This window comes from Chiloscyllium plagiosum, chromosome 17, assembly GCF_004010195.1.
Source record: "Chiloscyllium plagiosum isolate BGI_BamShark_2017 chromosome 17, ASM401019v2, whole genome shotgun sequence".
NCBI lineage: Eukaryota > Metazoa > Chordata > Chondrichthyes > Orectolobiformes > Hemiscylliidae > Chiloscyllium > Chiloscyllium plagiosum.
The window spans coordinates 27,343,262-27,369,877 of record NC_057726.1 but is presented as its reverse complement, the minus strand read 5'-3'; the positions used below and the strand labels follow the sequence as shown (position 1 = coordinate 27,369,877).

Here is a 26,616-nt window from a genome sequence, read left to right as displayed (position 1 = left end):
GGAAGGCTGGTTGAAGTTAGATGTATGCAGAGAATATTGAAATTTGGAAACAAAGTTGAAAATTTTAAAATTGAGGTCCGCGCCAATGTGGGCTCCAGAGCACAGAAGTGATTGGTTATTAAGCTTGTTGCGAGTTCTGACATCAAAATTTTCAGTAGATTGATTACTTGCTGTAGAAATTAATCAAGATGAAGTGAATTCTGTTTGTGTTTGACATGCAATTTAATGCACTTATTAGGGCTACTACAATTTAAATAATATTAAGACCGTTACAGATGTTCCCAATTTGATAAGTTATATTTTTGCATTTCAAGGTAACAGTTGCACGCTATCAGGAGTTGGTGCATGCCTATTTGTTTTCTAACTCCATTCTGTGCAGAATTGATTGCGTAGAAAAACACTACAGTTCAAGAAAGATTTTTTTTTGTTTCATTTGATCTGGAATCTTAGTGTACAGCTTAAAAACACATTTGAGTTGTGGTCGTGACTAGAACTCTTAACATTGGAATTATCTTAAATTTTACATACTGGGATTTCCTGCTACTTAGAGATAAGTTATGCAGCTTGAATTTTGGCTTCATGTCATACCAATACTGTTTGCACTGCTCATACTCTCATGAGGTGGAGGAATCTGGGGAGCATTATTTTTGGAGATGCCGATATTGAACCGGAATGTACAAAGTTAAAAATAACACAATTTTTATTCAAAATAACATTTTTAAAAATCTAGACAGACGATTATTCAAGCAAAATCACTTGTAACCTGACAAAAATAATGCTAAAAATTACACAACACCAGGTTACAGTCCAACAGGTTTAATTGGAAGCACTAGCTTTCGGAGCGCTGCTTCTTCATCAGGTGGTTGTGGAGGACACAATTGTAAGACACAAAATTTATAGCAAAAGTTTACAGTGTGATGTAACTGAAATTATACATTGAAAAGTACCTTGATTGTTTGTTGATGGTTTCACTTCTTTCATATGTAAAACACAAAACTTTTTTTTAAAAAGTTACATTCTCAGGTTAACTGTAAAGCCGGGCAGCTTGCTACGAACAAAACAGATCATTGTTCGTAGCAAGCTGCCCGGCTTTCAGGACAACTCCATACAACCCTGTCACAGTAGGCACTGCAAGATATGTCAGAGTGTGGACATGGATACCACCATTACACGTGGGGACACCTCCCACCATGTATGTGGCAGGTACTCACATGACTCAGCCAACGTTATCTATCTTATACGCTGCAGGCAAGGATGCCCTGAGGCATGGTACATTGGGGAAACCGAGCAAAGTTTACGGCAACGAATGAATGGGCACTGCACAACAATCAACAGACAGGAGTGTTCTCTCCCAGTTGGCGAAAACTTCAGCGGTCCAGGACATTCAACTCAGACCTTCGGGTGACCATCCTCCAAGGCGGACTTTGGGACAGGCTGCAGCAAAAAGTGGCCGAGCAGAGGCTGATAGCTAATAGGGAGGACCTCAACTAGGACCCTGGGTTCATGTCACATTACAGGAGACCACCATTGCACTATACACACATACAGACACTCCTACACATACACACAACAGGCACTCCTATACGCACACATACACACTTATACACATTCACACACACTCCCAGAGGCACATATACTCCCACACTCATTATGCATCCTCTCACAGACTTAGACCACTTTACACACACTCACATTCCCCCCCCACCCCAGACAGACACACAAAAGACCCACATTCACACATATACATATTCGCTTGTGGGTAAATTTGAACTTGCAGATTTACATTGTACTTTGCTCAAAACTGCATGAATTCATCTAAGACTCTGTTAACTCACTTTTTAGATTAGAATCAGTCTAAACATTATGGCACAGTCAGGGAACACAGGGGGCTAACATCTTCAACATATTGTCTAGCTAACACCAATTGTTACAGTTAACCTGAGAATGTAACTTTAAAAAAAATGTTGTGATTTATATATGAAAGAAGTGAAGTGAAACTATCAACATACAATCAAGGTATTTTTCCATGTATAATTTCAGTTACATCACACTGTAAACTTTTGCTATAAATTCCGTGTCTTACAATTGTGCCCTCCACAACCACCTGATGAAGGAGCGGTGTTCCGAAAGCTAGTGCTTCCAATTAAACCTGTTGGACTATAACTTGGTGTTGTGTGATTTTTAGCATTATATTTATAAGGCTACGACAAGTGATTTTGCTTGAATAATCCTCAGTCTAGATTAAAAAAATTGTTATTTTGAATAAAAATTGACCTGAAGTAAACTTCAGTTAGTTCTGACTGACTGCTGCATGTAAAAGTTAAGAACTGAAGGATTTGAATAGTTGAGACATTGCAATGTCTCCTCGTCATCAATTCCACCTCTTTTTTTATGTTAAAAATCACACAACACCAGGTAATAGTCCAACTGGTTTAATTGGAAGCACTAGCTTTCAGAGCGCCGCTCCTTCATCAGGTAGTTGTGGAGTACACAGTTGTAAGACACAGAATTTATAGCAAAAGCTTACAGTGTGATGTAACTGAAATTATACATTGAAAAATACCTTGATTGTTTGTTAAGTCTCTCATCTGTTAGAATGACCATGTTAGTCTCATTTCAGTTACATTACACTGTAAACTTTTGCTATAAATTGACAGCTGTCTCAGGTTGATCCAGACAAACTAACTTTGGTGTTACATTTATTCCAGAGTTCCAACCACACATCTGCTCCTATTGAAGCTCTCGCCCATGCCTTTATTATGTTTGTATTTAACAATTTCACTACTCTTTGTTTACTTTCCAACTTTGACAGTTGGTAAACTTGAATTTGGTGATAATTTTGATGTCTGAATCCACAACAAACCTAATAACCCATCATTTCTGTGCTCTGGAGCCCACATTGGTGCAGATCTCCATTTTAAAATTTTCAACTTTGTTTCCAAATTTCAACATTCTCTGCATACATCTAACTTCAATTGACCTTCCAAGATTTCAGTGTATCTCTGGTTTGGGCCTCTCAAACTTTATGATTTCATTTGTTCTACCATTGACCTGCCTCGACCTTAAACCTTTCCACTTCTCTACTACCCTCTCCTTTAAGATGTTCGGAAAACATACCTCTTTTATTAAGCTTTTGATTCCAATAACTTCTTACAAGGGTTGAGTCGAAGTCAATTTGATAATATTTCTGTGATGTGCATTAGGATGTCTTAATACATTAAAGACATTACAAAAATAAAAAGGTTTGTTGTTGAAGTTTCATTATGCGAACTTTTAATTTATTTGAATTAGTCTGCGCATATGTCTATGCTTCATGGGTACAGGAACAGTTACTGAACATTCTTGGGTTGATCTGATTTTCAGAATAAGATTTAAGAAGATTCCTCTGTAACTGTTATCAAGAGAAGAAAATGTACTTAAGTGTAAACAAGATAACCCATCTACCCAGACCTACATAGTTTGAGACCTTGGTGTTCTTTCAGATGCAAATTTTCAACTCTCCAACGGTTATAAAGAACACATATTTCTATCTTCTACTCAGCTCTTCTACCTTTGAACTACTTTCTCCAATATCATTAGACCTAAAAGCAGAACCTCTACAATTCAATGATTTCATGGCTGATTTGATCATCTTGATTTCCACTTTCTTGCCTTTTCTTCATAACCCAATTCCTCCACCTCCGCCCTATCTGCTCCCAGGAGGACTAGTTTCACCACATAACACACCAGATGGCCTTCTTCTTTAGAGACCACAGTTTCCCTTCCCACGTGGTTGAAGATACCCTCCAACACATCTCGCACCTCTGCCTTCAAACCCCATCCCTCCAACTGTAACAAGGACAGATCCCCCAGTCCTCACCTTCCACCCTACCAACCTTCGCAAAAACCACATCATCCGCCGACATTTCCACCACCACCAAATGAACCCCATCACCAGAGATATAGTTCCCTCCCCATCCCTTTCCGCAAAGACTGTTCACTCCATGACTACCTGGTCAGATCCATGCCCCCCAAAACCTACCCTCCTGTCCTGGCACCTTCCCCTGCCACCACAGGATTTGCAAAGCCTGCCCCTACACCTCCTCCCTCACCTCCATTCAAGGCCCCAAAGGAGCCTTCCACATCCATCAAAGTTTCACCTGCACATCTACCAATATCATTTATTGTATTTGTTGCTCCCGACGCGGTCTCCTCTACACTGGGGAGACTGGGCGCCTCCTCGCAGAGCGCTTCAGGGAACATCTCCGGGACATCTGCATCAACCCTACCGCCCCATAGCCCAACATTTCAACTCCTCCTCCCACTCTGCTGAGGACATGCAGTTCCTGGGCCTCCTCCACCACCGGTCCCTCACCACCCGATGCCTGGAGGAAGAACGCCTCATCTTCCGCCTCGGAAGATTTCAACCCCAGGGCATCAATGTGGACTTCACCAATTTCCTCATTCCTCCTCTCCCCCCCACCCCACCTTACCCCAGTTCCAAACTTCCAGATCAGCACCGTCCTCATGACCTGTCCCACCTTCCAATCTCCCTTCCCACCTATCCCCTCTGACCTATCATCCTGATCTATCCATCCACTCATTGTACTCTTTGCTACCTTCCCCACTCTCCTCTGTGACCTATCACCTCCATCTCCACCCCCATTCACCTATTGTACTCTTTGCTATCTTCTCCCCAGCACACAAACACACAATCTCCCACCCCACACCATTTATCTATCCACCCTGGAGGCTCCCTGCTTCCATTCCTGATGAAGGACTTTTGCCCAAAACGTCGATATTCCTGCTCCTCAGATGCTGCCTGACCTGCTGTGCTTTTCCAGCACCACTCTGATCTAGACTCTGGTTTCCAGCATCTGCAGTCACTTCTGTCTAGTTGACCTGAACTGATAGTCAACTCTGAAGATGGTGCAAGTTGCTGACAGGATGGTAGAATCATTTTGGAATTAGACGAAAATATAATGTCCTCAATGAGTAACATTCCTACATACTTAGGGACAAACTCAATGCAATTTACAAATGTACTCCAAAAAAAACCTACTCTTCGTTCCATTCCTAACAGTCTACAGTATTTATTATTTTACAGCAAAAGCCAGGAAAGAACTCTCAAAACAGCATGGAAAATCTAAACCCAGAAAGTTCGCTGCTGTGGAATAGACCTAATTATTAAATGGTGTGTGTAGTATTTTGTTGCACACAGTCTTCTCATCAACAGGTCAGTGTGTGAAAACACTGCTTTCGTTGGGGCGGTGATAGTTATCCCTATAAGCTCTAAATTGGAGAATCGAATCGTAACGTGTTTGCTCCTTAAGTAATGCTTAATTCATTTAGAATGAATTCGCACGACTGATCGGAAATCCTATCAAGACACGCCTCTCTCTAGCTCCTCACTTACAGCATCATCGACACCAACAATATATCTCACTCCATTTACCTTCACAGGCCCAAGGCTCCGCACGATCAGACGATATCACTGCGCATGTGTGAAGCCGCTGCGCAGCCATTGGCTGGGCCCGGCTGCGGTAACGTCACAATGTGACTACGTGGATCGTGATCCGCTCGCTGAATGGATCATTCGAGAATGACAGCAGCCCCCCATCAGCGACCTCGCGAATCGCCTGGTAGGGGAACAACTTCCTTCAGCCGTTAAACACTGAGCGAATGAAGGTTGTCCGGTAAATTCGACAGACAATCTGAATTTACTGGAACGTATCTAGTTCGTGTATGGTCACAGTAATTGTTGTCTCCGAGAAAAAAGAGCGGTCGCTTGGCTTTTGCGAACCCACTGTTGTGCTAACTATGAGCGGTAGATTCCCTACAAACAGGCCCTTCGGCCCAACAAGTCCACGCCGACCCTCCGAAGAGTAACCAACCCAGACCCATTTCCCTCTGACTAATGCACCTAACACTGTGGGTAATTAGGCAAAAGCTTAGATCAGAGTGGTGCTGGGAAAGCACAGCAGGTCAGGCAGTATCCGAGGAGCAGGAAAATCGATGTTTCGGGCAAAAGCCTTTCATCGGCAATTATGTATAGCCAATTCACCTGACCAGCACATCTTTGGACTGTGGGAGGGAACCCACACAAACACACAGACTGTCACCCGAGGCTGGATTCGAACCTGGGTCACTGCTACTGTGATTTCAACTGCAAGATTTCAACTTAATGTTTATATTTTCTAATCAACCAGTTGAGATATTATTACTTATTTCTAGGAGTGGAGCTGAGGCCAAGAAAAGATAAACCATGATCTTATTGAATGGTGGCTCGAAGGACCAAATGGCATATCTTGCTCCTAGTTCTTATGTTCTTAATAGCTCCTGGATCAAAGATAGGAGACTCTACCTCTGACACAGAAGCCACTATTTAACTTAATGTTAAAATGAAGAGCAAGAAATAGGAGCAGGAATGGATGATCAGGTCCACCCCATTAATATTGAAGAGTGGAATAGAATCATAGTTGATTTGATGCAGTAAATTGAATTTCCCTCCAGGCTGCCAAATCTGATTGAGGCATCTAGGATTATTAAGGGGATTGACAGGATAAATGCTGAGAGGATGTTTCCCTCATGGGAGAGTCTAGGACCAGAGGTGTAGTCTCAGAGTAAAGGTGCACCAATTTAAAACTGAGATGAGGAGGAATTTCTTCTCCTGAGGATTGTGAATATTTGGAATTCCTTGCTACAAAAGCTGCTGTGCCAGAATCCTTGATGCTGCCTGACCTGTGCTTTTCCAGCTTTTGACCTCTTTTATATTTAAGGCTGGGAATGATTCTTGATCAGTAAGGGAATCCAGGGTTATGGGTAAAAGTTAGGAAAGTGGCTGTGAGAAAATGTTGGATCAGTCATGATCCTATTGAATAGTGGAGTAGGCTTGAGGTCCGAAGAGCCTTTTCTAGTTCCTATTTCTTATGGCCTTGCATATTGATTAAATCCCAGCTTTAAATATCGTCAACAATATTCACAACCTCCCTAATATAAACAGTTTCAGAGTTCACAATCCTGAGTGAAGAATTTGATCCTTCTCTAACTCCTACATTATCAACCTCATATTCTGAGACTGCCCCTATGTTTTAGATTCCTGTCAGGGGAGACAACCTTTAATATCTGCCATCCTTTAGCAACCTTTGATTTCACTTTACATTATTGAAAACTCCAGATGGTATAGAGTACACTTACTGAAGCTTGTCCGAGAAGAGCTATCTTGACAACAAACCAGTGAATTTTTGCTGTATTGCCTGAACAGTAAGTGTACCCTTTCTTGGATATTGCCACCAAACCTTCATGGAACACAGTGTTTCACCAAAGCCCAATGTAATTGCTGAAGGTGAGGTGCAGTATTGCAACAGGAAAGCTGTTGATGCAATGGCCAAGTTTTTTAACCCTAAGCTTTACTCAGATAGAGTCTATTGTAGATCAATGGGCAAGAATTAAAGCTTGCACATCATTATGAAGTAGATGAAGACAATTGTCTGAGGAAACTGAAGATGATCAGGAATGGGGCCTTCTGTCAGCTAGATTTTGCATGGTTGTTGGGGGAAGAGCAGGCTGGAAAGCACCAATACAATTAACTGTTAGGGCAGACAATGTCCAGTACTTGGCTAAAGCCATTCATAGTCTTTGACTGCGGTACCTGGCTCCATAAATGTACAGAACATTAGGGTGTAGCAGGCATTGTGATCAGCTTTCAGATTAACTGATCCCTATTGGCCCCAGAAACCAAATCCTGTTGTAATATTAGAAGATTAAATTTAATATCATGTTAATGTCCAGAGAGATATTCCAAGAGTTAAATGCACTGACTGAACATTCTGGAAGTGGGTGGGGATGACATTCATGCAAAAATGTGGATGACTCCCACTCCATTCAGACATTCATTTGCTACTACTCCCCCTACTATTAGCAAATTGAACAATCATTTATTCATTCAATCTCTTCCATTCAGAAATGCTTTTCAGCCATTTCCTGAAGCTAGGACATATTACACCTACATTGTCTTGGGGAAATCACTGAATTAGGAAATCGTCTGCATAATGATTCCCCAGGATTACGGCATTTACATTTGCATTATCTCAGAGGATGATCTCATCCTGTATTGTACCTGAGGTAATGTGACTGAAGGAGTGACTGGGGGTTGTCTTGAGTGGCATGTGACTATGGGGAAACAGCCAGACTATCTGTGAGCACGACCAACTGACCTGTATATAGGGGATGTGTTTTCTTTGTTCAGGGCCTCTTTGACTCGACTTTGTATGCCTGTGAAGAGGGTTAAAGGGGTCACCTAGCTTTAATAAGCTTTAACTGTTTGCAGGTGGTGGTGTGTGCAAATTGCATCTTGTGTGTGAAACCTCACGAAAAGAACCCAACACTGTCTCTGATTCTGTGCCTCATAATTCTGTCTCAAAGAAATTCCCTCTGTGCACTTTAAAAATGCCTTGCGGAGCTTTCCTATGTGGGCTGTGACTGCACACTCTCCACTTCCTCATCTTTGTCTGCCAACTGCATACACCCTGGCATATGTCCCACTTTACAGTGGAGAATTTTAATGTGGAGGTTGTGTACGAGACAGTCCACTCCCTTTTTGTTCGGCACCTGGGGTAAAGAATGTTACTTGTAGCAGTCCCATATGTACGTTTGTTTTGCCTTGCAGGGGTGGTCTTCTGTGTCTATCTAGATTGGTTTCATTTGCAATCCCTAGTTAGTTACTAAAGGACTGGTTTCAAGTTTTTAATTGCACTTTAGTCCACATTTCTGATCTATGTGCACTCCATGTAGAGGGTTGAACAGGTTAAGCTGGCCATTAATACATTCAGGCAGGGGGCCGTGATGGGATTTGTGGCATATGATTGCCCATCTCCTGTGGTTAGATTCACGTTCAACTATCCATGGAGAGGATACATGCACATTACAGGCCTTTTTTGAATAGTGGGCACAGCAGGGTTGGAATGTATCATTGTCTTCAGGAATTATATTTTAGTTAAATTTGAAGTTTTGTTAATACTTTGATCTTTCATTATAGCGACAATTTGAACAACCTCTAGTGGGACAGTGTTTATTTAAACAAACAGTAAAACAGCAATTTGAATTGGTGTGACCCTTGTTGCCATTAAGTTTTGTTCCACACCAGCAGTCATTATCCACTGAGCTACTGAGTCCAGATCTAAGCTGCAGTCAACTGCACACAGTATCTCATTATATTGCCTTAGTTTATTGAGTGATTCACAGAGACCCATTCCCTAATACTGAAGTTCATATGCATATAAAGAAACAAATCTGGATATACCACTGTCGTATAAAAGCTGTTAAGCAGTACAAAAAAAACCTAGTTTTCTTGATATCAAGTGATATAAAGAGAAAAACAATTTATCAATGTCAGCAAAGTTGAAAATAAATTTGGAAGAGACTGTATACATTGACAGTATTTCAAGTGTATAATAGCACACATCTTCAGTAGTTAGTTTAATAATAAAATTTAATCACAGGGAAGAGAGAGAGGAAACTAAGCAAATAACATTAAAGTTCTCAAATACACTCATCTTGGTAGCTAAGTGGTAATATTTTCACTATCAGTACATTTCTCCTTTTCAATCATCATTTTGTACTCTAAGCTGAAGAACAATAATCCTATTCTGCTGAATGTTCATTTTCAGTTGAATCTGCAGGTTCCTTTTTGTTGTCCTCTGGTTTCATTGCTGGGAAGAACAAGACTTCCTGAAGTAGAAAACATATATAGAATTAACTTCTGCTTTAATTGTTTATGCATCACAGAATACATCTGTTTCCATCTATCTTTATAGATGTGATAATATATTTGGATCAGGAAATTTGTTTTTTCTCTAAATGCTGACCAAAAGATTTTATCCTTAATTGGCCAGGACACCAAGGACATGTCCGTATTCTTCTTTGTTTAGTGCCATAGGATTTTTGCATTCATCTGAGCTGGCAGATTTAAAATCACTTCCAAAAAAAATTGGTAATTTATAGCTGGGCACCATAAAATGACTTTGAAACAAGGTAGATATGGATTTAAAAACTGGTTCACTAATGCTGTACAAGGAATGCTGCCATTCTGCACTCTGCCCATTTTACTAGTAAGCCTCTTAATGGACTTGAAGCAAATTATCAACACTGCAGACATTCAAACAGCAGTTTTCTTTTTGAATTCCATCACAGCAATGGAATTGTGTACAAGATTCCACAAATAGCAAATGAGTGAAATGACTAAGTCATCTGTTTTAGTGGTGTAAGTTATGAGATGAACATTGGCTAGGACATTGGAAGTCACAGCTTTTTTTTAAATAATATTTTGGGACTTTTCACAGCTATGTCAATTATTCAACATGTCACAGCTTAATGTCTCATTGAAAAACAGCACCACTGCCAGAACAGTACTCAAAGTGTCTTTCAATAAGAACACTAACTGGGGTTGTGAAATCTGCTTATAAGAATGGTCTGACATCCAATAATAGCAGATGGACAGTTAAATAAGATTTAACACAGGACAGAACATCTCCTGCTGATGTTTTGCAAAGTTGTTACGGATGGCAGGCAGATATGAAGACCAAGAAAAGATCTTCAAGCCATAAGTACGTGAGAGTAACAGAAATGTAAGGAATGTTAAAATGCACAATAAGCCTAAATGTTCACTAATAATCATGATTAAGATCAGAGCTCAGGAAGAAATATCCAGCAATAGGCATTAACATTGGTGGGCGGCACGGTGGCACAGTGGTTACCACTGCTGCCTCGCAGCGCCAGAGACCCGGGTTCAATTCCCGCCTCAGGCGACTGACTGTGTGGAGTTTGCACATTCTTCTCCCCGTGTCTGCGTGGGTTTCCTCCGGGTACTCCGGTTTCCCCCCACAGTCCAAAGATGTGCAGGTCAGGTGAATTGGCCATGTTAAATTGTCCGTAGTGTTAGGTAAGGGGTAAATGTAGGGGTATGGGTGGTTTGCGCTTCGGCGGGTCGGTGTGGACTTGTTGGGCCGAAGGGCCTGTTTCCACACTGTAAAGTAATGTAATCTAATGTAAAGTAATCTAATCTAATAATCTAAAAATCATTATTGGAGTGTCTTTCTAAATTCATTTTCAGACAATTGATATAGAGAAGACTACATTTATTGTCCACTCAGTTTGCTGGAGCAAATGCTGCTGTGCAGTCATATTTTGAATCTGCTGAATCCATGTTGTATTAGTGCTTCCATAAAGGGATTCTATCTTTTTTAAAACCAATGACAATGAAGAACAATATTTATCCAGGTGGACTGACTGTTTTGGTACAGAGAAATGAAATCATACATGAAGAGTAGTCCCATTAGACTTCAAAGGAGAGAAAAGTTGCAGTGGAGGTTTGTTTGATCAATCAAGAGAATAAGGAATGTTAAAATGCACAATAAGCCTAAATGTTCACTAATAATCATGATTAAGGTCAGAGCTCAGGAAAAAATATCCAGCAATAGGCATTAACACATTCAAACACATACTGGAGACAAAACAGTTGTTGAGGGATGGTGAAAAGGGAATTTTTGAGTAGTGATTGTTTATATAAACAATTACATGAAAGACTATTGTAATGTCTTAACCTGCCCATAGAAAAGAATAAAGAGTGGAAATTAATTTTGTCGCTGAGTGATGAGGACATTTTTACTTAAAATAAATCCATTAATAGGTGTTACATTATCAGCAAGCTATCAGATTTTTAATTTCCCTTCATCCCCCTAACTTGTGATTTGTAATATTTCTAAAGCCAGAGAAGTGCATAGTATTTTGCTCAAGTAGCCACACCTCATGAACCAGGAAATACAAGAACAAAGTCCAATTCTGACCTCTCACAGCAACTCTATATTTCCAGTTTCTAGCAGAAACTAGCCTTGATTTTCTTTATGTCCTCCAAAGCATAGAGATATTACTTAAGATGAATTTCAGCCTTGTTATTGTTGCTAATCCAAACATAGATTTGGGTTTGCACTCCCATTCTTCATGCTCTATGTAGGTCAACAGCATACCAACACAGAAGAGAAGCAATATTTGACAATTGTTCAAGTGGTGAAAAAAATGTTATACCTGTGCACCTAAATTTGTTGGAAAGTGTTCTGTATAGCTGCCAAACAGAAGCCTTGTGTTTGACCTTTTAAAAAAATTCATGGAATGTGGATATCGCTGGATAGGCCAACTTTATTGTCCATCCTGAGTTGCCCTTGAAAAGATGGTGGCAAATGTTTTGAACCAACACAGTCTTGGGGGTATCGGGACATGCACAGTGCTATTAGGAAGGAAGTTTCAGGATTTTGATCCAGTAACAATGAAGAAGTTGTGACATAGCTTCAACTCAGGATTGAAGTGGCTTGAAGGGAAACTTAAGGTAATAATATTCCAACAATCTGCAAGATCACCTCCAAGTTGAGCCATTTAAACAATTTTGGACAACTCTGAAATGTTGGAAACAGGCTTGGAATTCTAAATGCTGCTCACATTCACACCAGTTCTCAATCTATAATATGACCATTTTAAAAATAACACAGCAAGTACACTGCCTTTTTTTAACATGAATAATTGAATTTACCTTGATATTATTAGAATCAGTCAGGAACATGGTAAGCCTGTCTATTCCCATGCCCCAGCCAGCTGTAGGAGGAAGTCCATACTCCAAAGCTGTACAGAAGTTGTCATCAATAAACATGGCTTCATCATCACCAGCTGCTTTAGCCTGGAAGGTTTGATTTAAAAAAAAATGTAAAGGCATAATCTTGTACAGGATCAAACATTCCAACTTAGAAGTGTGCCCTAACATGTTCTTTTATGGTTTAAAAACACCCACAGTAAATGCTAACTAATGTCAATTTTCTTTCCATGATATTTAGATCAATTTACTTCATTTCATAAAACACCTTAAGCACTGTTAAGAAAACTTTACACAGATACAAAATTATTTACCAATTTCTTATCCCCACTTCTACACTCACTGGTCAGTTTCATTCGTTGCCATCTGCCATTGGGGAGAAAGTAAATATTGAAATCTATTCTTAGACACACTAAACTAATAATGTGTGTGCTGTGTCAAAACAGAGTAAAGAGACAGCTGAGCAATATGTTGGATGTTGAGGTCAGCTCATGAAATTTACAGAACCAAGATTTTGCATCAGGTCCTCAAGGAACGTGGCAAGATCCAGCAGGCTGCAAAGCAGGTGCTGAGCAAGATGGAACGTTATTAGGGTCCAATGTATTGGGATAGATGTGTGAACAGGTGAGAAGGTATTTCTAATTCTCTCCGAATAAAGAAGTAACAGCCTCTAAAGTGGCATGTCTGGAAGAATTAGAAGGGGCAATAATCAAAAAGAATACTTTTAAACCTAATTACCTATTTACTTTCAAACTTATGTCAACAAGATTAATAACTAAGGCAAGGATATTTGGTGAAATAAGCTTCCTGTGGTTTTATAAATCACTAATTAGTCTATACTATATGCATTATAGTTAGATTAAATGCCTCGTTGCTGAATTGTTGATGTTCAATAGTGCCACTTACATGCAGAACTGATACTGCAGGATTTTGTTCCAAATGCATTTTCCCTTTGAGGGGGCATTTATGCAAACGTTTCAACAGATATAAGTACAATTTACCCATATTTACACAGTCAAATATATAATCATAAACAACCATTATATCCAATGTACATTTCTGTTATCTATTAGTAAATCTAACCAGATAACTTGAGTGAAAAACAGAAGTGTCATTAAATAAATGTTGGATTTCATTGCAGGGAGCAGCCACAATGGTTCATCCTGTTGCATGTAATAATTTGTTTGTATTTTTAATTGTGTTCATGAAGTTGTTGCAAATGTTGGTAATGCTGTAAGGTTTGACTATTTCATAAACCTCCACTGAGAAGAATGAAATCAAGAACAAATGCACATAATTCATATAGCTAACACTTGTTGCGATTATCAGCAAAACAAACATCTCAGTAAAATGAAATCAAGAATTGTTCACAGTTGTGTGTTGCTGAGAGAAGAATTGTTTGTTGTCTATCTAGTGTTTAACACAGTGATATGCAGGCAAGATGGGATTAGTTTAGAATGGTGTCATGGCTATCACAGACATGATGGGGCCAAAGGGCCTGCTCATGTGCTGAACTGTTCTCTGTTTTATGTACTTGGGAATCTTGAAGCTAATTAGAGATTGTATTATGGTTGACACAGAGATGGTAAATATACCACTTATTTTACTCTTAAGATTCTGAACAAAGTTGCCAGTCCTGTGGTAAATTATATACTTTGAAAAGTGGAAAGCACTCTTCTTTAGAAACCAGAGGTAATTTTGGTTTAAGATATTAGGATTGAAGTTTCTTTTCTCTTAACTATTATGAGTACTATAGTATTATCTCTGCTACTTGCAGCCTCAACCAAAGATCTAATGAAAATAGTCACCTTTGCCTGATCTTCAAACAGCTCTCTTTGTTTAATAGGATCATTTAATTCTGTATAAGCATTGCAGATCTCCTTTTTCATAACAAAAAGCTCAAAGCGCTCTGTCAAACCCTTAAAGGAACGATGCCTAAAACAGATAAAAAAGTAAAATTATTTAGGAAGTTTTTGAATGCGTACGTAAAAAATTCACAGTCCTTCAAACAGCATCTTGTTTTTTAAATGTTGCATCACTTGTAAAAACGGTGTGGTTTTCTTTGGATAAATGTCTAACACTCCCTCCAGCTTCTATGCTAAACATACTTCCAATTTCTATATTTTTACAGGTTTTTATTTACAATTAAAAGAAATCATACATTATTGTTGGCAAACTACTTCCATTCAAATCACATACTAAATGGATAACTTTCGCAGTGCATGATTGAAAGTAGAGTTACACACACGTTTCAGGTGTCCACTCTCATTAAGAGCTGCACTGATAAAGCAAACATACCTGGAACACTAAATGAGCTTTGTATGCTGTGTATTTCCATCATTTTACTTATTGGACCTGTTGGCTTCAACCTATGATATGCAGTAAAGACCAGCCGGTGCATGGCTTTCTTCTAATGAAACCTTACTACTTACAATACTCTGTAAGCAATAGCAACCATGTAAACTCTTGGGAATGGCAAGAAAAATGCTAAAAGAAATTCAAGAATACTACCAGTCAACACCTGAATAAATGGAGTTAAAAATCATACAACACCAGGTCACAGTCCAACAAGTTGAATTGGAAGCACTAGCTTTCGGAGTGCTGTTCCTTCATGAGGTGGTTGTGTGAAGGAGCAGCACTCCGAAAGCTAGTGCTTCTAATTAAACCTGTTGGACTATAACCTGGTGTTGTGTGATTTTTAACTTTGTACACCTCAGTCCAACATCGGCATCTCCAAATCATGCATATGTTGATACACTGGTCCAGATTATCCAATGGCTAGACAGTTAGGGGAGCAGTGCAAACTGGAATTGTGTGAAGGAAGGCTATGAAGTACATTAAGTACCTCGGAATTTGGAGATTTTAAATGGACAATTCCCTGTATTTAGAATCGTCCAAAAAAAAACTTAAATGTCAGAGAATTTGGAGGGTTCTGATTTCATGAAGTTGTTCCCCAGGAAACATTAGGCAGTTAAAGATCAGTGCAACTCTTTGGTAACTATTAAGGTTATATACCCAAATTACCTCCACATACCTTTAGCCCCAGCAACACCTATTGTGAGCCCTTATGACTTCTGACAACCAACACAAACTCCTGCAGCCCAAACTACCACCACAATCTAACTAGATTTCCTGCCTTGTTGGATGCCTGAACCTCTGGGACCCAATGCCCTGCCTCACCTGCTGGCGTCAACTTCATCCCATATCCCCCAGACTCACCCTGGCACTAACACTGACACTCCACCCTGACCTACACTAAGCACTCTGTCACCTCCCTTGTACCCTTCACAACTGACATCATCATCCCTTCAAGAACATAGCAATGAATCACTGTAAAAAAGGGTCACGGTTTGACTTCCCCAATATTTCACACTGTGGGAGACCGGTGTAGATTTCAATAATACTTATTTTTGAAGAAACAGAGATCAGAATTCTTGGTGAGAAATGCAAAGCTCAGTACGAATGCAAAAAAAGGAGTGTTTGGCAATCACAGATTGCCACTTCTTCAGAATCTCTCTTCCACAGTTAACAGAAGGAATCCCCAGTTCTTTTCAAGAATGATGGCCCTAGATTTGGCTAACTCTTGCATTTTACCTGTTTTAACTGGTACATTTTCTCTTTTTTTCTCTTATCTTTCAGGGTAGTTTTATTATGACTTTTAAGATATTTCCTCTCCCAACTCCCACTGCTCATTATCTCTCAGTACCCTTGTCAAAGGCTGAAAAATACCAAAGTCATCAAGAAACGTAAGTGAATCTGAAAAAAAAAAGTTATCCTTATGTGCAGCCACTTAACCCTTAAATGCATGGTCTCACACACCAGTTCTTATCCTTATGCGTGTCAAAAATGCACTGTATGAGTTGATAGCAGAAAGCATTGTGGTTGATTATCATTGTTGCCAATATGACTCAAAATGTACAATTGTGCAGAAAAACGTCCCCTTCTATTCCAATTTGCTCAAGGAGATATGGTGAAATGAAAATGTCCTGTATTGAATTAGTTTTTCATTGCCAAAGAGATCCAGTAGTACACAACAAAGAACAACGGATGCTGGAGATCTGAAACAAAAACAAATTGCTGGCAAAACTCAGCAGGTCTGGCAGTATTATGAGGAGAAAGCAGGGATAACATTTCCAATTCAGTGACTCCTCATCAGGTTCAGTAGTAATTCAGTATTAGTATAAAATCAGATTTTCTAATTGTAAACTGTGATGACTTTAACAGTATAATTTATAGTGAAGATTGACAGCAACATGTGCATTTCTGCACATTTTCCCCACGTCTAACAGCATTTGTGCAGATGAGTGGTTAATGCCATTTTCAAAGGAATTATAATATGTGCTGTATTGTTGTCACCAGTCTTACCAGACCATAGGGCTGCTCTCTTATTACAGAGCGACAATCGGTGGTGATTTAACCTGAGTGCCACTATACCTCAGGCAAGAGGAGAGGTTGAGAATTAGAGTCCTTCATGGCAATCTCAGCCAGCGATGGGATTTGCTGTTGGCATCAACTGCTTTGCAAACCAACCATTCAGCAAACAGAGCCAAACCAACACCCGTGCTGTGTTAATGATACGATGTGTTAATAGTGTGCTGAAAGTTTTTCTCTCATTACTATCTCAAAATCCAGCCAATGGTGTACACATGTAAAAATTGTAAAGGTAAAGTCACCAAAGCTGTTTCAGATCATAGGGCCACTGACTCATTGGATGGGGACAGCTGGTGGTGGTTTAACCTGAGGGTTGTGGACGCTTTGGAGAGGATGCAGAGAAAGTTTATGAGGATGTTGCCTGGTATGGAAGGTGCTAGCTATGAAGAGAGGTTGAGGTAGGTTAGGTTTATTTTCAACTGAAAAAAAGGAGATTGAGGGGGACTTGATTCAGGTTTACAAAATCATGAAGGTTATAGACAGGGTGGATAGAGACAAGGGTGAAGGTTTCAATAACAAGAGGTCATGCTTTCAAGGTGAGAGGTGGAAAGTTTAAGGGGGATACATGCAGCAAGTACTTCACACAGAGGGTGGTGGACGCTTTAAACGCGTTGCCAGCAGAGTTGGTAGAGGCAGGCATGGTAGATTCATTTAAGATGCATCTGGACAGATGCATGAGTAGGTGGGGAGCACAGGGATACAAATGCTTAGGAATTGACCGACAGTACATTTGGATCGGCTCAGGCTTGAAAAGCCGAAGGGCCTGTTCCTGGGCTGTAAATTTTCTTTGTTCTTTGTCACCACATCTTAGGTGAGGGGAGAGGTTGAGAAGAAGAAGCCTTCATAGTAAATGAACCCATGATGTTGGCATCATTCTGCATCGACATCTAGTCATCTCTGCCTCAATTTTGTATATCTCAATCATGTCACTCCTCAATTTCCACTGCTCCAAGGAAAACAGCTCCAGTCTATCCAATCACTCTTCATGACCAGAACTCTCCAGCCCTAGCAACAGTCTGGTAAATCTCCTGCAGTCTCTTCAGTGCAATCATATCCTTCCTATAATATGAATTCCAGAATTGCACACAATACTCTAGCTGTGACCTAGCCAATATTTTATGTAGTTTCAGCAGGACCTCCTTGGTCTAAAACTCTATGCCTCAGATAATAAAGGCAAATATCCCACAGATCTTCTTAACCACTTTATCTACCTGTCCTGCTACCTGAAAGGTGCAGCGGACATACACACCAAGGTTCCCCTCATCTTTGATGCTTCGCAAGGCCCTACCATTCATCATGTATTCCCATGCCTTGTTTATTCTGCTTAACTGCATCATCTCATTGCTGGACAAAGAGACCTATGCATGCAGGTGCATAGTTCCTTGAAAGTGAAATTGTAGGTAGGCAGGGAGGGTGGTGGTGATGGTGTTTGTCAAATACTGGCAAATGCGACTAGGTCAGATTGGGATATCTGGTCAGTGCAGATGAGTTGGACTGAAGGGTCTGTTTCCATGCTGTATAACTCTATGACTATCTTCCTCACTGTTTATCACCCTACCAGTATTCCTATCATCTACAAGCTTATAGATCAACCATCCTACATTCAAATCAAAATCATTTATGTATAACACAAACAGCAAGGCTCCAATACAGATCTCTGTGGTACCCCACTAGAATAAGCATCCAGTCACAAAAATACCTCTCAACCATCACTTTTTCTTTCCTGCCATTCAGCCAATTCTGGATCCAAATCAGCAAATTTGTTTGAATGCCACAGGCTCTTTCTTTTGCTATCAGTCTCCCATGTAGACCCTTATCAAAAGCCTTCCTAAATTCCAAGTAGACTAATTCAAATGCACTTCCCTCATCTACACACAGGTTATCTCTTAAAAAAAAACAATCATATTGGTTAAACATGACCTTTCCTTAACAAAACCATGCTGACTGTTACTGATTAATCCCTGTCTTTCCAAGTGCAGCTTAATTCTGTCCTTCAGAATTGCTTCCAATAGTTTCCCCACCATTGAGGTTAGACTGACTGGCCTGTAATTTGCTGGGATTATCCCCTGCTCCCTTCCTGAATAATACTACCACGTTGGCTGTTGTCCAGTCCTCTGGCACCTCTCCTTTGGCCAGACAAGAACTGAACATTTTTGCCAGCCCTCACTATTTTCTCCCTTGCCTCTCTCAACAGCCTGCAATACATTTCATCTGGCACTGCCTTTAAACCTGCCAGACCACTCAGAATCTCCTCTCTATCAATGTTAATTGCTTTAAACTACAGTCTCTCTCTCCTTGATTTTCAGGTCCACATCATCCCACTAGAGTAGACAAGTAGGAGGCTGGAAGAACACAGCAAACCAGGCAGTATTAGGAGGTGGACACTTCTCCACCTTCTGATGCCACCTGGCTTGCTGTGGTCTTCCAGCTTCCTACTGGTCTACTTTGGATTCTAGCATCTGCAGTTTTTTGTCTCACATCATCCCGCTCAGTAGTGAACACTGTCATAAGGTTAGAGCACAACCTTTGTCCTCTGTCTCCATATACAAATTAATACTGTGGTCCTTAATGTTCTTGGTTATTCTTTTACCCTTAATGTACTTGTAAAATAACAGGATTTCCTTCCGATTCTGTGCTATTATTCTTTCATGCCCCCATTTTGCTCTCCTAATTTCTTTTTTTCCTTTTCCATGCACATTCCATACTCTTGTAGGACGTCTACTGTTTTGTATCAAGTCTCCCCTTGAGGTTAAAATGAGATCAACCATATTGTTATTGAATGGCAGAGCAGGCTCAAATGGCCAAGTAGCCTATTCTTGTTCCTTATTTGTATGTTCAACTTAATTGGAAATTTAATTGCCAAACAGGAAGCAAAAGCAAATTAGTCCCCAGACATAATTTGAATGGCATCAGGTCACAGTCAGTCTATGAATTGAAAACACACACTAATGGAAAGACAACGTTATGAATACACTATTTAGTCATCTTTCCTGGTACTTAATACTACTAAAATAAACTCTTTATGACATATTATTATACTTGTGACTTATATCTTAAGGCCTAGACACATCAAGACAAATAAGTTATTAAATCACAGCTGCATGTGTCTGGAAATGAGTGGCAGATTGGAAGGCTGTGAGGCAAAGTCTTTCCATAGACTAGTTGTGTTTTGTCTCTTCTCCCCACTTCCAAACATTTAGGAGTGTTGAACACTGCTGAAACACAAAGGTTGTGTTACTTCTGATCTTGTTAGTCATAAATCTTACCACTTGGCCAGTGGGCTCATAATCTGAGGGTGATCGCAGATGAATGTTGGATTAATACAAGTAACCTCCAGGAATTCACCGACCAACTGAAACAAAAGGATACTAATTAATAGAGAGAAACTGAATTTGTTATTTAATATGCTGTAAGTCTCTTCCCAGCCCCGTATAAGTGGGAAGGTTAGGAGCAGGAAGAGCATCTGACTATAAAACCAGTTGGCAAATCCAAAAACTATGGTTGACATCTCGGTGATCAACCAGCACTGTGGCAATCCCTCATAACACTGGAAAAGCTGAAGGTGAAAAAGTATAGTTAGCCTCACAACGTCAGTAAAGCAAATGTCCACTGAGGTATTGGCAAGCCAGCTCATGCAGTATGGCACATTTCAAGGAATTACAATTTAAGGAAAAGATGATTTACAGAAATGATTCTATTTTTGCATTGTCATTGAATTTACTAAACTTGGCAAATAAAAAGCAAAGGGTGTGCATTACACAAAATAAAGAGGAAAAATGAAGAATAACTCCTGTTTTACAAAGATTGCAACTGTGTTTTTTAAATATTGAATTGCAAATTAACCTTTTAATCAAAATCTAGCACAGATGTACTTCCCCATTTATCAGTTAAATCTGGATATCAATTTTGCCAAGCAGGTGCCCCAATGACACAGACACATTTTGGAAAAATCAGCCCTTAGTGTAAATTTCAGGGATTTCATGGAGGGTTTCTCGATGAGAATTCTGTCAAGTTTACTCATGCAATTTTATGGAACTTACAATATGTACCAGTCCCTCACAGCACCTCTCTTGCAATACCCTGTGCTCACCAGCAGCAGAGGTGCTCGTTATTGCCAGGGGTTTTTGGCATTCCCACTGACAGCGCCATACTTAAAGCCTAGCTCAAACACTGCAAGCCAGAACAGCCCTTCACAGTTCCAGTGTGTAAAGAATTACACAGGAGCTGTCCAAATCAAGGAAAACTGCTTCTGCACTGAGACAAAATGGAAGGAAAGGAATAAGAAAATCCTGTAAGAGCACATAGATGGCATCTCATATTTGTAAATATATTTACAATTTACATCACCGCTTGTCTGTCATTTGAACTGCAGCTAGGGAATGAAGCAAAAGAGGCTACTCTTCCTTACTGCCACACAACATTAGAACACTGAAGGAATGCTATTCTTTCCCGAATGTTCATAGTAGCATAAAGCATTGTCATGTTTGAATGTGGAGCATCAAAATGTTATGAGGCCTTTCAATAGTTTGTAGCATTACCTTTATTGCACTACAGCAAATTTGAAAAAACAAACTGAAACTGCATTTGCAGAGGGAATAAACAGGGGCTGCTTGCCATTCCAGCATCAGCACATTTACAGTCAATGAATGATGATTTCACTAAACCCAGTTCAATTTATAGCAGGTGACAAATAAGTTCTGTCTGGTATGTCAGACCCCATTCAGCTGCACTCTATCTGAAGGTGATGCTCCTCTAGCTTCCTCCTTGGAAGAATTCTGTCCCTCTTACAGATCCTCAACATCCATCACTTCACCTTTCTGCTTCTGAGTCTAGGGTCCTGAATCTAAAGAAAGCAAATTATGATGATGTGAGGCATGAGCTAGCTATGATAAATTGGGCAAAGCTTTTTTAAAGAGATGACAGTGGATAAACAATGGAAAACATTTAAAGAGAGCATGGAGGAACTGCGACAATTATTTGTTCCTGTTTGACACACAAATAGAACAGGAAAGATGGCCCTACCATGGTTGACAAGGGAAAGGGAGACTACAAGATCCAGGAGAGGGACATTGAAAATGTCCATAAAAGGATCAGACCTGTTGGGGAGATTTCACTGGGGTGTTTAATGTAGGGCTAGGGAGGGTGACACTAGTTCCGCAACAGACACTTCTAGCCCTGAAATGGTTAACAACAGCCAAGCGAGCTGCTGCTGGCGACTGCATGACTACCTAGCTGGAGCTTGTAAGGGATATGCATAATGTTAATTAAATCTTGAGCCTGTAAATACCAGCCAGTATCAATTGCCCCATCGAAACTCGGGATTAATAAAGAAACCGATCGGAATCTGTAACTGTTAGACAAGTGTGAATTGCTCTATCGGAACCTGTAACTGTTGGCTCTATTTAAGTCTAAAGTGGATAAGTGTAATTGTCAATTTAGTTAAACTGAAACTATTGAAAATGGCTAGCCGGTCAGACGCATAGTAATTCCTTGAAACAATGAACTATTGAATACGGGATCGGAACCGCTCCCGGGGATGGCTGAGCCATTGTCAAGCACAGCAGGAGCTGGACAGGCACTTCGATGCGGCCAATAGGAGGACGGATCCCCAGCGCGCGCAGATGAATGGACCAATGGGGAAGGCGAACTGACCGGGGACTCCAGGCAGCGCGAAGTATAATTGTGTCAAGTTTGAACGAGAAGACAGAACGCCTTCTCCAACGAATGCATGCTTGTAGATTCGTTGTACCAGTTAAGATTCTGTGAATAAACTGCTGTCTGCGTCTAACCATAGTTGCCAGTGTGAGTCTCTCCTTCCAAAAGAACACGCAAAGACGGGACCCCGTGAGTTAAGACTGCAGCCATCATGCAAATGGATGTAAAGCTTATATTGGTATATGAAGAGAAAAATGAAAAGTGAAAACAAACATAGATCCGTCACACAATCAGAAACAGAGGAAATTATAATGGGGAAGAACAGTAAGTACATATTTTGGTTCTGCAATCAAAAAAAGAAAACACAAATGATGTCCCAGAAACAAGGGAGCACACATGGTCTACTGAGGGGGACAAACTGAAGGAATTCAGTATTAATAGGAAAATAGTTTGCGGAAATGGATGGGGTTAATGACTGATATATCTTTAAGACCCAATAATCTATGTCAAGGTGTACTAAAGGAAGTGACCCTAGAAATAATGAATGCCTTGGTCGTCATCTTTCAAGATTCTATGAACTTTGGAACAGTTCCTCTGGATTAGAGGGTAGTTAATGTAATCCCATCATGTAAAAAAGGAGTTAGAGAGGAAACTGAATTATAGACCAGTTAGCCGAACATTAGTATTCGGGAAAATGCTATAGTCCATTCTAAAAACAATAGCAGAGCACTTGGAGAGAAGTGACAGGATTAGACAGAATCAGTGTGGATTTACAAAGGGCAAGTCGTGGTTGTGAAATCTACTGGAAGTTTTTGAAGACATAACCAGTTCACTTGGACTTTCAGAAGTCTTTCAATAATGTCTCACATAAGAGATTAGTATGTAAAATTAATGCACATGGGATAGAGAATCAATTAGCAGAAAGGAAACAAAGTGTGGGAATGAATGTGTCTTTTTCCAAGTGGTAGCCAGTTTTTAGTTGGGTACTGCTTAAACTCTAGCTATTCATAAAATGCATTGATTTAGATGAGGAAAATAAAAGTAATAGCTCCAAAACTGTAGGCAATATAAAGGTAGGTGGAAGGGTGAACTGTCAGGAAGATCAGAAATGCTTCAGTGTGATTTACACACGTTGAGTGAGCAATGTAATGCATGGCAAATGAAGTATAATGTGGATAAATGAGAGGTTAACCATTTTGTACCAAAAACAGGAAGACTGATTATCATCTAAATAGCAATAAATTGGGAAAGGGGAGATGCAATGAAACTTGGATGTCCCTCAGGTTTAATTGGAAGCACGAGCTTTCAGAACATGGATAAAGGAGCGGCGCTTCCGAAAGCTGGTGCTTCCAATTAAACCTGTTGGACTATAACCTGGTGTTGTGTGATTTTTTTTTAAACTTTGTACACCCAAGTCCAACACCAGCACCTTCAAATCATGAATGTCCCTGTACACTTATTGCTGCAGATAGAGTCAGAGATGTACAGCATGGAAACAGACCCTTCGAAAAGTTGACTCTCTTGTTCCTCAGATGCTGCCTGACCTGCTGTGCTTTTTCCAATGCCACACTTTATCAACTCAGCCTGTTATCATGTCCTCCTTTCCTCCATCCCACTTACTGTCCTTTCAAGTCTGACAGGAGACACACCATTGTTCTGCCATTCTCACATTCTGATTGCTTAAATGTAAACTACTAACATCTTTTCTCGACAAGCAACTTACACCCACTACTCCCACCAACATCCACCTCACTCCGAACTATAGAATCTTGGCAATGTTACTTCTGGTGCCGTGTGAACTAATGATGAGAATGAAACCGGCCTGGGACTGAGCTACTACCTACTGACACCCGGGGACCAAGGCCTGGGACTGAGCTACTACTGACTGACCCCTGGGGACTGAGACCTGGGATTGAGCTACTACCGACTGACTCCCGGGGACCAAGGCCGGGACTGAGCTTTTACTGACTGACTCCCAGGGACCAAGGCCTGGGACTGAGCTACTACCGACTGACCTCCGGGGACCGAGGCTGGGACTGAGCTACTACTGACTGACTCCTGGGTACCAAGGCCTTGACTGAGATGTTGTGAAACTTCTTCAGACAGTGGTGAACCTGTGAAATTCTCAGTCATCAAAAGTGGTTGAGACCGAGTGCTGAATGTTTTCAAGAAGGAGTTAGCTACTTCTTAGAGCTAAAGCTAGAGCACACAAGGATGATCATTGCACTCTGTAGCCTACTACAACAAATCCCCAGACCTATAAAAGAATGTCCTCAATCAGGAGTCTATGTAATAGAGTCATCAATCAGGGTTGGGAAAGAGAAGCTACTGTTTTCTACCAGCCATCTATGAATAGTACGCGACATTGAAATGTAGGAGATACTGGAGAGATATCAATGTTATGGAGCATCATGGTAAGCAGGTCTTGTGGCATAGTCATAGTGTGGGACCAGAAAGCACAGGTTCATGCCCTACCTGCTCTGAATGGTTTTGAACAGGGTGATTTATAAAAAAAGCCTTTATTTGTCATCTGTGGTTATGGCCGAGTGGTTCAAGTGACAGACTTGAAATCTATTGGGGGTTCCCTGCACAGGTTCATCTCTGCAGGCTATGTTTCTCATCCTTGCGATTTGGGAGACCTCTTGTGATGTAGTGGTTGTGTTCCTACCTCTGAAGTAGAAGGCTCTGGTCAAGTCCCACTTGCTCCAGTCATAACATCCTTGAACAGGTTTTTTTTTAAAAACCTGTACTTCACTAGAGGGTCTTTTGATGATCTGTTAAGTGGAGCTGAGGATTATCAGATCAGCCATGATCTCATTGAATGGTGCAGTAGACTTGATGAGCTGAATGGCCTACTTCTGTGCGTACACCTTATGAAGTTACTGTTAGTCCTTGGACTGGATGCACTCAGCCTGCAACACTGACGTTGGCCCACTCCCCAAACCAAAATCATAGATCCCCGATCCTGAACAAGTCAGTAAACTCACTGATATTCAAGCCCTGGCCTGAAATCAGAAAATGCCCTTGACTGACTGTGGTGGCACTGCCCTGATTGACGACAGTCCCCCTTAGCTAGAATATGGTCTATTCTTGTTGGACATTCATGTTGGGCTTTTAGGTTGTATTGTGTTTTCCACTGAATGTAACCATGGTGCAGTACAGCAACACACCTCTCCCTTGATTGTTCAGTGCTGCCTGGCATTTCATCAAATGCTAAAGGGCAAGGCTCAAAAGAAATACCAAGAGTCTAAGTTCTGAATGAAGCAGTAATTTGTAAAAACGCAAGGCAGAGACACTGGGGGAATACATGCAGGTGTAAAGTGAACAAGTGCTAAGAAAGCAAGCTAAACGGACCAAGATGCACCCTGTTTTAATGTATGACATGCGTGCCTGTCCCTGAGAGCAGAGCAGCCTGGCACTGCATTGGTCTTGGTGAGCTCTAAAATGTAATAGTTAAGTGCTGAAATTTTTTATGTAAATTGGAGATATGCCACAAAAAGGTGGTGAAGCTGTTGCTTTCCAGAAACTCCATTGATAAAATTCCATCGCTGCCTATGGACTGTACCCATCGATGTTTGGAATTGCTAGTCAATACAGATGCCCACAGTAGATGCCAAAAAGCTGCAACTTTGGTCTGTCAGTAACAGCTCTGAATTTTATATCAGAAATTGACACCATCTAGTTTCTAACCACTGCCTGGGAAGACTCAAATCTGCATTGAAATTAGGTAAAAGAAAGGTAATGAGATATTCATGCATACAGATAGGCTCCTCAACGCACTAGTGAGATTCTCATTTCGCTATTAAACTTCATGTGGATAATCTGACTTTTATCCCCTCGATGCAGAAAATCTAATTTTTCTGTTCCTGCTGTATTTTTCCAAACTAAATATCTTGCCATTGTGAATGTTGTTT

At 40.4% G+C, this 26,616-nt stretch overlaps 2 protein-coding genes across 6 annotated transcripts in view; both read right to left on the bottom strand.

Annotated features, from left to right (window-relative positions):
* The window catches only part of adat1 (adenosine deaminase tRNA specific 1), a 63,999-nt gene extending 58,402 nt beyond the window's left edge, over positions 1-5,597 (bottom strand). For 2 of the 4 annotated variants that reach the window (XM_043706714.1, XM_043706715.1), the window contains exon 1: positions 5,435-5,597. The gene's annotated coding sequence lies outside the window, so the exon portion shown is untranslated. The remainder of the gene's footprint in view (positions 1-5,434) is intronic. The other 2 variants (XM_043706713.1, XM_043706712.1) reach the window with 1 other exon arrangement.
* A 3,589-nt stretch (positions 5,598-9,186) lies between these two features.
* Positions 9,187-26,616, bottom strand: part of kars1 (lysyl-tRNA synthetase 1) — a 52,847-nt gene continuing 35,417 nt past the window's right edge. For both annotated transcript variants that reach the window (XM_043706711.1, XM_043706710.1), the window contains 4 exons: positions 20,314-20,399; positions 14,425-14,551; positions 12,560-12,703; positions 9,187-9,708 (listed from right to left, as the gene is read on the bottom strand). In XM_043706711.1, the coding sequence (XP_043562646.1) occupies positions 9,622-9,708; positions 12,560-12,703; positions 14,425-14,551; positions 20,314-20,399 (444 nt within the window). In that variant the 3' untranslated portion in view covers positions 9,187-9,621. The remainder of the gene's footprint in view (positions 9,709-12,559; positions 12,704-14,424; positions 14,552-20,313; positions 20,400-26,616) is intronic.